General features: G+C 44.0%; 1 protein-coding gene across 1 annotated transcript in view; it reads right to left on the bottom strand.

The window, feature by feature from the left end:
- LOC136577887 (bile salt export pump-like) overlaps positions 1 to 13,417 on the bottom strand; it is a 113,550-nt gene that overhangs the window by 33,174 nt on the left and 66,959 nt on the right. Inside the window, exons 14-17 of the mRNA XM_066577807.1 lie at positions 11,567 to 11,747; positions 11,099 to 11,174; positions 4,768 to 4,906; positions 793 to 948 (exon numbers count right to left, since the gene is read on the bottom strand). Coding sequence (XP_066433904.1) covers positions 793 to 948; positions 4,768 to 4,906; positions 11,099 to 11,174; positions 11,567 to 11,747 — 552 coding nt within the window. The remainder of the gene's footprint in view (positions 1 to 792; positions 949 to 4,767; positions 4,907 to 11,098; positions 11,175 to 11,566; positions 11,748 to 13,417) is intronic.

Genomic DNA, 13,417 nt, shown 5'->3' with positions numbered 1-13,417 from the left:
TTTGGCTGCTGATGGTGTGGAGTTCTCAGCCAGCCAATCACCATGTGTCTGCATAGATAAGTAGCAGCCCTCCTGACTAGAGGGTGGTGGTTATTGTCCGCTCCCTCTCAGAATGTTGGTGGTTGGAGTCGTGCATGTGCTGTGGTGGTTGTGTGTTCAGTTCTATGTTTGATGTGTACAGTGTCTGTTCATGTGTATATCCCTTCCATCCGTAAGTGTGCAGACGCCTGAATCCCCGAGCTTATGCGCAAAAATGCTGGCGATAGCGTGACTTTTTGCGCTGTGAAGGTCGCATGTTTTAGTGCATATTACTGTACTATCTGCGCTGCTGGGTACCATTCACATCATGTGTAATTTGTCCCTTGTGTTATAGATTTCCCTGTGAAATTGCGTATTTGCGCAACCCCATAGACTGCTTATGATGCCTACGGTGTGCAAATGCGCACAAAAATAAAACATACTGCGTTTTTGTTTTTTTTTGTGCATGTGAAATGTGCGCATAACAGTAAGGGTGTGAATGATCCCAATGAGTTCTATGGTCTGCGCAATGCATGTGCATACGCGCTCGTGTGAAGCCGCCCTTAGGGCTTCTTCACACGACTGTTTGCAGGGGTATTTACACAAGCAAACTATAGGTGCGATAAACAGCGAATAGAACCCATTACTTTCAATGGGCTCACCCCCATGAGCGTGTCTTGCAAGTGCAACGGAAAACGATGTACATGAATCCTGATGGTGGGAAGTGGGTGTGTGTCGTGTGGGGAGATTACTTGGGTTCAGGTCATCACTTACCCCCAGTATCTGACTGAACAGAACAGCGTAAAGTGGGGTCAGAGTTCCGTTAATGGCGGCTCCTACGGAGCCTAGCACAAGATACGGCCATTCTGCGCCGTTGTACTTCAGTATCCTCAGGATAACATTCTTCTGGGTTCTCTTTTTCTTCTCTTTCTAGTAATGAGGTTAGAATTACAAGGTTAGCAGTCGGGCAGCTCTAATGTACATAGTTGGGGTGCAGTGATTGTTACGGTGCAGGCGACCGCACAATTATGTGATTCATTCTTGCGCAAGACTCACATGAAAAATCCCCTGTGTAAGTGGACCCATTTAAAAGAAAGGGTTCTTTATTCGTGTGAGTTCTGGGCGTCTTGCAACGCACAAAACGTACGCGATTTTATCACCTGTGTGAATGCTCACTTAGGCTGGCTTCACACGAACAGATTCCTATTGCGGAATCCTCAGCAAATCTCATGCATCGGTTTTTCACTCTCACTCACTGATATAGATTGCAGGGAAAAAAACTGTACTGCGCATGACCGATGGCGAGCCGCCACAGTCATCCGCCATACAAAAATCACGGGTATGCAGGGTCACTGGCTGGAATCTGCTGCGGGATCCTGCATGTGGAGTACGAACCGGTTGTGTGAAGTCGGCCTAAGAGTTCTTTCTGCTACATTGCTACATGAAAAAATTGCACCCTAAGGGCTCTTTCCACGAGCGCCCATGAGAGGCATTGATTTTTCCTTGCAGCCATTCACACAGGCAAATATATGGCGCATACATACGTTGGCAGCGTGAAACAGAACATAAACGCCCTGCAAAAATATAGTTCTGGAACTATCTCTTGGCCAATATACACCAGCGGGTCTCAGACTCCTATAGAAGCAAGAAAAGAGAAGGGAGGGAGGGGGGACATTTATGCAGCGTCCAACACTGCGAAAAGCTTACAGGTGCCTCTATCTAGGCATTGGAAGGCATCCCGAGGATTCTGGCAGAGCAAGGAATTACCGGGGTGCGACGTATTTTTTCAGTAAAAAAGACGCTCACATTCGTGTGTAAATGGATGAGAAAACGCTGTCCGTGATCCCAGAAAAACACCCATTCAGGCGCTTATACGGAGAGGCCCTAAAAACACCATCGCTGTTTATGCACTCGTGGGAAAGAGCCCTCAGACTGAACAATCGTTCACTTTTGCTCGTTTGCATAATTTTTTTGAACGCTAATCTTTTCATCTAAACGCACTTCACACGGGCAGATAATCTGCTGATGCCCACTGAGAGGTAATGAGCGCGTTGGGCACCACTCGTTCCCTCTGTGTACACGGCTGGATTTACAGCTCTGCGCGGACAGACGATGGTTAACACGGTCACTGGTTCGCATACAGCTGTCAGTGATCAGAAAATCTGCATCAAGAAACGCACTTTTAACTTGGACTTTAATGTGGCTTTTGGTGCAGAATTCACCCCCTCATTTGCAGAGGTGGATTCAGCCCCACAAATCGGGTACTATTGGCATGCCACGGGTCCAAAATCCCCTCTACAGGTTAATTTTCCGTAGAGGATTTTTTCCGCAGCAGATAGACGTGATTTTTAAAATCTAATCCACTTTGCTGCTGCTGTAAATGCCGCTGCTGGAGAGTCCGCACGGAAAATCCATCCTGTGCGGACGCAGCCTTATGGTAAGTACATCGCAGTTTTGTTACTGGCATGCGTTACATTTCAAGTTAACATTTGCTACATCTGTAAATAATTACTTTTCCATATCCAGGGAATTGATCCATCTGCATGCCCAGGTTTTCTAATATATAAAAAAATGTTACATTTTGGCATGAGCTTTTTTTACACAAAAATGTTCCATTTTTTTCAAAAATTAGCAAAAGGGGGCGGGTCTCCTGAAGGCTTACAAATTTAATATAAATTATGCCACAAACTGGGCAGGCCCTTTAGAGTATCGTACTGTATGTGAACACGAGTGCCTTGTGGTCTGCACCGCATACATCTCTATTATAAGGCATACGGCAGCATAAAAAGTTACTACTCAACATTTTCACAAATGGATCTAGCACAAAGACGTCGTTTCCAGTCAGTGACACTCGTAATGACGGGTACGATATTCCATTCTTAAAGCTAAATGTCTATTAACACTATAATGCATCGCACGTGTTATACAGCGGATTATAATGGACGTTTGGAAAATGGCCTCTGCATTGCCACCTGCTGGTCATAACTGGTAATTCATCCCATTACTTAAAAAACAGGCAGACAAGAAGACTTTACAGCTACCAGACCCAACTGGGGCCAAGATATTACACATAGTACTGTATAGAAAATGTCCTTACAAGGGAGCACATATCATGCACTGACTTATGTCATTTTCAATGGCCTTTTAGATGTAAGTACTATACAGTACTTAACTATTTTATCATTGGCTCATATGGCTCGTCTTAGCTAAAGAGGTGATTGGGGCATTCATCCAATCTTATATATGGCCAGTTTAAAATAAATCCCCACACAGACCCCTTTGAAGGACCACCCTGGCGAAAACACATTTTTGCCTCTCTGCCCCCTCACCTGATTGCCTATCCCCTTCTAGAGGTCTCCTCTCTGTATTCCAATTACTTCCCTGCAGTGCAGCCCACTTATTAGCCACCCTCTTCACACTGAAAGATCTGGGTTTCACTGTCATATCTATCCCATGATGCTTCAGCACAGCTATTACTTTATGCAGCGGGGACAGTTTAATTATCATTAGGGCCCTATGTCCATGGGCGGATTTAAATTGTGGAATCTGCATGGGACACTGACACGGATGATCTGCAGCTCAAGCCGCCCATGGGGAAACATGGGCGCCCGCAACTGAATTAAAGCATGCGGATTGGATTTGCAGACCTTTTGCTGAGGAAAACAAATCAAACCATGCTCCATTTCAGTGCAGATCCCACATGGACGGCTTCCCTTGAAGTCAAATGACATCGTGGACGGGCTGCAGGAAAAGCAGGAGATTAATAAAAGAAAATCTGTACTGCGCATGTCCGACAGCAAGCCATGGGAACCATCCGTAGCACAGATAACCCGGAATAAAAGGAGTTTGTGCGGACGCCGCCGTCTGCACGGACAGGTAAGCAAGGTCATCCGCCGCGGTCACAGGATAGATTCCATGTGGGATTCCGAATGCAGAATCCAACCCGCCCATAGACCCGCCTTGAGGCCTAACTCCAATAGTCTAAATAACCTATAGCCCATAAATATACAGTCAGGAGGATGAGCTGTGATCTCCTCCATTATAACTGTGTGACAGGACCTGTGTGATCATCATCAGTAACTGTGATAGGAATGACTATGCTCCTCTGCAGCCAGGTCCTGTATAACAACATCACACAGACTGAGAAATTGACTAGAAAATGAATAACCTAAAGTAGATCTGAGCTGGTCAGAATGGGGATCCCATGACCATCTGTGGAGAAAGAAGCTGGGAGATTCATATAGATAGAAATAACTAACCAAGGTGACACTAGCTCACTTATATATACTGGCGGGATAGCTACATCATGAATGAATAAAGCCAATTTTCTTCATTTTTAGGGGAAAAAAATTCCTTCCCGAGTCCAGTCTGGCAATTGGAATAATCTCCGGATCACCGACCCTTCTGGAGTAATCAATGGCTATAACATATAATATTGTTACACCCAAGAAAGGCATCCAGGCCCCTCTTATACTCTTTTAGTGAGTTTGCCATCACCACATCCTCTGGCAGAGAGTTCCACAGTCTCACTGCTCTTACAGTAAAGAACCCCCTTCTATGTCGGTATAGAAGCCTTCTTTCCTATATACATAGAGGGCGCCTCCTTATTACAGTCACACTCTTGGGTATAAACAGATGAGATCTCTTTATTGCCTGAATCACCTTAGGCTATGTATCCCAGCTTGGGTAAACCTGGTTTTAAACATACAATACTGGATATTGATGTAGCTGCAGCCGTGTCATCATTACCTTCTTCTGTGACTGATCAAGGAGCTCTGCCTCTTCCATATCATTTATTGGCAGACCAGGTGACCCATTTACAGTCCCCGCCAAGGCATCGGGAAGGAGATTGGAAAGCTGTGATTTTGAACGAAGACGAAGGGAGTTCCTGTAAAACATATAGGGCAGTAATAAATCTGATATCCATATAACGCTGCCTACATCGAGGTTTGAAGTTGTCAAAGTTTTCTAACTAGCAAAAAAACCCCCACTGTTCGTTTGCAACTACACTCCGTACCAACGAGCATAGTTGCACTTAGAGCCATCTGAAACCGCCCTAATACATATCTATCTGCACCGACGGATATGCTTTAGTGCTGGCTCTCTATATGAAACAAATGTACTTCGACTCAGGCAATAATTAAAATTCTGCATGTAGCCAAAAAAGTGCTTTATATATCACTACCATACAGGAGCAGAGCTGAGTGTACCAAAGGTCCCGAATATAGTATCTGCAGAACTGCAAGAAAACGTTTCTCATTATTTCAGTAAATCAAATCAAATAAAAAAGTCATTTACATGACAAATTCAGCTCTGCTATATCAGTATTTAGGGCTCCTGCACATGTGATTGTGCACTCAATACACAGAGAACAGAACACATTGATTTTAAATGGATTTGTTCACATTTCCATATTTTGCACCCAAAGGTCCCCATAGAAGTCAATGGGGAGTACACAAAATATGCAGGGAGATGTGTAATATGTTAAGTAATTCTGCTGGAAAAACACATCTGGAGCTAATTAGATGTTTCAGGCGATGCATCTTGTTTGTCGCTCCCAATTGAATATGCCCTGCAGGTGGAAAAAGGACAATATGCGCGCAAAAAAAGTATCATTCATTCCGCAAAAATGCAGTTCTGAGGCACGTGCAGAATGTACATATGTGCATGTGAAGGTGCACTTATGCACATGAAAAAGCAGAAGACACAATCTACATATATGCATAATTTAAATATTCCATGTCCATCCACTATATGCTCTGTATGGTAAAAGGTGGGACTGAAGGAACAAACCCCAGGCATTCTTTCCTGGGTGGACAACCTAACATTTGATAGCGGTATATTGCAGGCAATGTTACCATTCATGTATCGTTTGCTTATGTATGTATTCATGTATTCAAGGGACAATTGTATAAAAAAATTATAAATTTCACTAAAAACGCCCCGATTGCTATCCGGTATAGGTCTTTTATCTATGTCACTACCATTGAACCTTTTTTAAGTAACAGCAATATGCAATTTCTGAAAATCTAATTCTTAGAGGATCAGGACAACATTGTATAATGTCGCGGTTTACAAATATGTCTCATTGATACTAATCTAATGCAATTCTGAGCAGCGGACACGGCTGACCTACAAGCATGAGGCTTCTCACATTGATCTGCCCTTTCTGGGTAAGACATCAGCTCTGATGCTTGCTTCTAATGTGCAGTATGTTTCCCTTTGTAATAACCTGATGAATTCTCCTTTCAGCCTCGCAGCTAAATGCTAAAGAGGACGTTGCAATTGTTCTGTAAACTGCTACATTGTATCAGTGGCTCTCAGGCGGATAAAGGAGCTGGCTGTCATTATACCGCGGAACACAGTCATGTGTGCTCATCAATAATCATTGTGTGCAGTGAAAATATACCTAGAATATGGCGCAAATCATATGACGCCCTTACCTACTTACATATATACAGTACTGTGCAAAATCATACACCAGCCATCTGTTATTCAGTTTCCAGGAAATGGCCATTAAGTACAAGTTATTCCATTTTCTGCCTTTTTCACATGGGTGACAGTGATATTGCAGCCAGAAAATTGCAGCGATATCACATCTGTGTTCTGTGCAATACAGCTGTGTTTTCTCATAGAGATATCATGATTTTGTAGCGCTCTTTTGCTGGGATCTTCAGGGGGCTTGAAATATAAGCCCTACCCTGAAAATACGCCCTGGTTGTATTAAAAAAAACACAATACATCACCTAAACAGGCTCTGTCCGTTCCGGCGCACTTCTCCTCTGCAGCTCTGACACACTTGCTTGGAGTTTTCCCCAGCGCTTTCTGGTCAGGTGTTCAAAAACCCTGCCTCCAGGATGCTCTGGCTCTGATTGGTTCTCGAGCGCTGCAAATCACTGCAGCGCTTAATGAACAAATCATAGTCATTCAATGCAATGGCTGTGATTGGTTCATCGCATGGTGCAGTGATTGGCTGACCTGCGGCACTCGAGAACCAATGAAAGCTAGCATTTCCAGGAGGCGGGGTTTTTGAACACCTGACCAGGAATCGCTGGAAGAAAACTGCAAGCAAGTCTGCTGGGGATCTGCGAGGAGAAGTGCGGCTCACCCTTTAAGTGATGTATTGTGGGGTTTTTTTGTTTTTTTTATGCAGATAGGGTTTATTTTAGGGCTCAAACAGTAAGATTTCCTACTGTAAAAGTTGCATTGCACCGCACGAAAACCGCATTTTCGTGCGATGCAACACATAAGACATAGGGAAACATGGGCTACAAAACATCGCAAATAGCAGCTGTACAGAGCATGATTTTGTATTCCCGCAATGTCTACAAAACATCGCTATTGTGAGTGAACCCATTGGAAAGCATGGGCTCTACAAACATTTGATTTTTAGCGCCGTCGCAGTGCAATCGCGCAATTGTGTTGCCTGTGTGAAAGCAACCTTCATTCTCAGAGAAAAGCAAAAATATACCAGAAAATGAGGCAAAAGTCTGAATCCCTTTCTACACTTTTTCTACTTTGGAACACGACTCCCACATTAACAATAATTCTTCTCACAGGTATCACTCATATTCCAAGTCAAAGGCCCCTGAAATGAATGGGTTCTATTGACTGCGGATTGCACACACATATACACCTGTGTGAATCGGGCAAAGGAGACAAAAAAAAACCAACTAATCAAGCACACTATAACGAATCTGCAAATTCCTTTCTTGTGCTTCCAAGATGGATGCAGGAGAACGCTGCAGGGAGATGACGCATACAATATGTGTTGCAAAGAACGGAAACTGGCCCTCAAACTGAGCTGTATTAGTGCAGTCTATTCTGGCTTGCCGGGTCCGAGGAAGCCCTTAGGCTGGTTTCACATACAATGTGTGTCCTGGCTGTTTCTTACAGCTGACACCAGCCCACAACAGCTCCGATTGGCACCATCGCTGATCGCAGCTGTTAACCTTATAAATGCTACAGTCAATTCTGACAGCGGCATTTAAATGCTGCAATCTGAGTTTGAAGGTCCCAAATGGCCCCCCACAATGAGATCACGGGGCACTGTTTGGTTGCCTTTGCAGCTGGGGTCCTTCTGAAAGCCATTGCAGATTGTCTATCAAGCCATGGCAGTTTAATGTAATAGTAACATAGTATGTAAGGCCATCCAGTTCAGCCTGTTTCCCTCAATGTTGATCCAGAGGAAGGCAAAAAAGCCCCAATGATGTAGAAGCTAATTTTTCCCATTAAGGGAAAATAAATTCCTTCCAGACTCCAATCTGGCTATCAGAATAATCCCTGAACCACCGAACCATCTGAAGTAATCAGTGACTATAACATGTAATATTGAATCACTCAAGAAAGGCATCCGGGACCCTCTTGTACTCTTTCAGCGAGTTCTCCCTCGCTACGTCCTCAGGCAGAGAGTTCCACAGTCTCACTACTCTTACAGTAAAGAACCCCCTTCTATGTCTGTAGAACCCTTCTTTCCTTTAGATGTAGAGAATGCCACCTTGTTACAGTCACAGTCCTGGGTATAAATAGATGATGCATTCATCATCTACATGCTGGGTATCTCTGTATTGTCCTCTGATATATTTATACATAGTTATTAGTTCGCCCCTCAGCCGTCTTTTTCTTTAACTAAATAACCTCTATTTTGATAACCTCCCTGGGCACTGTGGTCCACCCATTCCATTTATTACTTTAGTTGCCAGTCTTTGTACCCGCTCAAGCTCTGATATGTCCTTCTTGAGTACCGGTGACCAAAAGTGTCCACAATATTCCATGTGTGGTCTGACCAGTGACTTGTAAAGAGGAAGAACAATGTTCTCATCATGCGCCCCTAGGCCTCTTTTTATGCACCCCATGATCCTATTTGCCTTGGCAGCAGCTGCCTGACACTGGTTGCTCCAGTTAAGCTATGGCAATATTGTGGTACTACATCATGCTGTATACTGTCATGCACAGTCCAACATGTTTTTTTGTTTACATTTCCTGCGCCCATAGAGAACAATGGTCTCTCCCACGTGTATATATGTATTACGCAATTCCGACACATAAATGTGATCATAACTGCATAAGCCAATGTAATTGATTGCCTGCGAATTACTGCTTATCACACTGTAGTGGCCCAGAGTTTGGGGTCCCCTCCAGTACCTTAGAATCTGTGTTTTATGTATGACCTATATATTGTCTTAACTGGGGAATGAATCAGGTTGATGTGTATTGGAGTTTGCAGGCGTGAAGGGGTTAATGTCTGCTAATGTCTGTTAATGTCTGGAAAATGTATTAATCTGTCCAACTCTTCATTGGTCCGTGTCCACGTGATGAGTGTGTTGAGTGTAAAGGGTTAGAGAAATTTAGGGAGTTGATGCGAGGAGGCCTCGGAGTTGAGTCTGTGGATGAGTTGGAAGTCTATGGAATGGTGTGGAGAGATGGAGGAAGAGGAGAGACGATCTGTTGCTCTTGCCAAGCACAACCATGCCAAGAACCCTCTTTCTAGAAGTTGCCCTCCCGGAGTTAGAAAGCCAGGACATGTTGGATACACGTGTGAGTGAAAGCACAAGAACCGCATGTACCTAGAGAGAGAGAAACTGCAAATATGCAAGTAAAGTGCATGCCTACTCGATGTCTACCAGCTGAGAGAGTTTAGTCCAAGAGGGAAATACTGCAGATAACTGAGACTGTGGATGAGAATGGGAATCCTTACTGCATGAGTAGAAGAGAGACGGGCGAGAGATGCAAGCCTGCTTCTAACACTGTTTTCATACTGTGCAAGTTTCCTATGTACAAGAAATGTCTTACTGTTGATTACCAAGAGTTCAAGTAAACAGACAAGACTGAACGTTCCCGGTTCTTGTGTGGACTACTTTATTCCGTTGGGTGATCCACCGCAGAAGAAGGAATGTTGGCGTCATGGGGACAAAACAGGGCTTAAGGTAATCCAGGTAACTAAACGTGATCTCCCCCAGTTAGTAACGAGGTCGGGGTTCTTAGCCACCCTTAGGGAGGAGACAGTATAGCCCTGTGACAAGGTTAATAGCTCCAAGCAGTGTTAAAGGGGTTGTCCCGCGGCAGCAAGTGGGTCTATACACTTCTGTATGGCCATATTAATGCACTTTGTAATATACATTGTGCATTAATTATGAGCCATACAGAAGTTATAAAAAGTTTTTTACTTACCTGCTCCGTTGCTGGCGTCCTCGTCTCCATGGTGCCGACTAATTTTCGCCCTCCGATGGCCAAATTAGCCGCGCTTGCGCAGTCCTGGTCTTCTGCTCTCTTCAATGGAGCCGCTCGTGCAGAATGCAGGCTCCGTGTAGCACCGCCCCGTCACCTGCCGATTCCAGCCAATCAGGAGGCTGGAATCGGCAATGGACCGCACAGAAGAGCTGCGGTCCACGGAGGAAGAGGATTCCGGCGGCCATCTTCACAGGTAAGTATAGAAGTCACCGGAGCGCGGGGATTAAGGTAAGCGCTCCGGTAAGCTTTCTGTACGTCCTTGCATCGGGGTTGTCTCGCGCCGAACGGGGGGGGGGGTTGAAAAAAAAAAAAACCCGTTTCGGCGCGGGACAACCCCTTTAAAGGCATTAGGAAAGGAGATCCCAAAACAAGTCGGCTTCTTCAACCAAACTTCCTCTATATTATTCCAAGGTTAAAAAATAAACAGACATCCCGCTGAACGCGTTTCGGCTAAACAAGTAGCCTTTCCTTTGGTTGAAGAAGCCAACTAGTTTTTGGATCTCCTTTCTTTATGCTGTTAATTTTCTACCTCGCTGCCTCCTCAGCTGAGGGCCTGCTCCTCAGACGCTGCAATACGGGCATTAAGCGGTAATCATTCACTCGTGTGAGCCCAGCCCTAAGCCGATACACTGTAACAAATTACCAGCTGTGTGAGTAGCTCAATATCAGAGCTGGGTTTTTGGTTTTTTTTTTGCTCTTGAGTACAAACATCCCACCCCTTTTTCCAAATCTTGAAAATAAAAAATAATGAACACAAGGAAATTAGAAATTTGCATAACTTTTCATTATACAATAATTACACTTTATCTACAAAACACTATAAATGTGGTTAAGTAGTCATTTAACAAACCGGAAACTTGACTGGTAGCTTCCTCTGCTGAACGTCCGCTGCTTCTCCACAACAGGGTTTTCGTCTGCAACTTTTTCTGAAATAAGTCATTTAAAAATGATCAAAAAAAAGACAAAACACCATTTAGGGTACACCCACACAGGCGTTTTCTCTGTACAATTTTCTGACATAAATAACACCTATGCATTTGAATGGCTGCATTCAAATGGTCTTTTTTTTTACTTGGAGTAAAGAATATTGCAGCATGTCTAACTTTTGTATGTCCATGTGCTGTCCGATTCAAGTTGCACCCAAGAATCTCAGGCGCAAAGTTTCAGACGTCCGTGTGCACGTACCCTTACAATGGAGCATCATACAGCAGCGTATTAAAGAGGAATAGAAAAAAGTTTGGCTGAAACCAAGGAACCGTCCAAGTAATTATTAGCCAACCAGCTGTTTTATAATGATATCTATTACTTAGCGCATTACCTGAGGATGTATTCTGGTTCTGCAAGGTGACTAAAGTAAAGTAAACTCCTTTAATCTTCAGCAGCTCCTCATGAGTCCCCGTCTCTACTGCTTTTCCACCATCAAATCCCACAATGATATCTGCATTGCGCACCGTAGAGAGACGATGAGCTATGGAAATGGATGTCCTTCCACTACGTACCTACAAGAAGACACATAGGATGTCCAAATGCACATGTGGGATGGGACAGGCATAAGGACAAAGCTCCTCAGGAAACAAGGAGCTTTCACTAGAACGTCCTTGGTAGGCATTGGATGTGACACTCATTCCTTTTGAGAAAATGGATATTAAATGGAATTCCCATCCCATAAGGTGATAGCCTATCAAAGGGATATGCCATCACTTCGTAATGGGGTTAAGGCCACTGATTCTGAGAATTAAGGGGAAACAGCAGAGCAGGCTAGAATATGAACCTGGTGCTGGCGTTGGATGCCACGATGGATGAGTGGCAGGAGCTCATTAGAAAGGTAATAAGTGTGGAGCAGTGGATGATAGCAAGGGGAGGAGCAGCACAAAAGAAAATTATTAGTTGGAGGCCTGTACTGCAGGAGAACACAAAGGAAGCACTATTAATGTAAGGGGCTACAAAAGAGGCACTATTACTTTAAGGGGCCATAAGGGGAGCACTATTTTCTGGTGGACACAGTGCGGAAATTAATAATGTGTAGGCTGCACTGAAGGGACCATTAGAATTGAGGGTTTGTATGCAGAGATGATTTGTGGCTGGAAGAAGTCATCATGGCTGTCTGGACTCACTTAAGGAGAAGGAGGAGTGTTGGGTGTGGTTCATACTTTTTTATGTTTGGCATACCATTTAGTCATCATGGGTTGGCTAGTGATTTACTTGGCCTTTGAGAATTGAATTAAACTATATGCACCATTTTTAGGGAATGTTCCCATGGGTCTAAAATGCTGCAGATTTTCACACAGTGGTTTTAGTTGCAGAAAATTTGCAGCATTTACAGTACACAAGCATTGTGGATGCAACAGTGGAAGTTTACCTAGCAATGCAATTTTTAACCTGATAAGTACCATGCGCCATAAATTAATGCTGCTTGGTCATTGGCTTTAATCCTAGATGATAGTGAAAAGAAATCACATGGAATTAAAGCTTCTCCAATATAGCAGGAGCAGGTTGGGTCCTCGGCTGTTATTCACAGCTGAGGGCCTGGAGGAAAAGGCAGAAGCGCTCTTTAACCCCTTCTGCCTTCTCTCTTGCAGACTATATAACGCTCAATGAGCACAGTGTAGTGAACAGAGAAAGCGGAAGTGTCACTTCCATTATTCAACCCAGTGAGATAATTAAAAACAAACACATGAAAATGAACAATAGAGACTATACATATTAATATAGATATAATGATTGGAGGAATAGGGTACGGATGTGTATAAATAAAGTTTTTTCCCTTTCAACACAGGTGCGCCGCCGCTCTTATGACGTAGCAGCTCTATTCCTGCCGTCTGTCTACGTGGCGTGCTCTCTCATTCATATAAGTGCTAGTGCGTGCACGCGCATGTCGCCTTTTTATGACGTGCAGTTTCTTCTCTCACATCTGTTTTGCGGTACCTCCCCCTGCCTCACCCGACAGTGGAACGCACATACAGGCACATTTTGGAGAGCAAACGCTTCTAATTTCCTTTTCATTGTAATTAGTGGCTCAGAATACTTTATATATTTTGCACTTAACCCTTTCCAATCCACTGTCTGACCTCTGAAGACATTCTGATTTAAGGCTGTACAGCTCTGATGTTGGAAGACATCCGTCAGGGTTCTCTTACTGTATATTTCCAGCCTCTCTGCTGCCGGAGCC

The sequence above is a fragment of the Eleutherodactylus coqui genome, chromosome 8, assembly GCF_035609145.1.
Source record: "Eleutherodactylus coqui strain aEleCoq1 chromosome 8, aEleCoq1.hap1, whole genome shotgun sequence".
In the NCBI taxonomy this organism is placed as follows: Eukaryota; Metazoa; Chordata; class Amphibia; order Anura; family Eleutherodactylidae; genus Eleutherodactylus; species Eleutherodactylus coqui.
The sequence above is the reverse complement of the archived record's forward strand: the minus strand, read 5'-3'. Positions and strand labels throughout refer to the sequence as shown.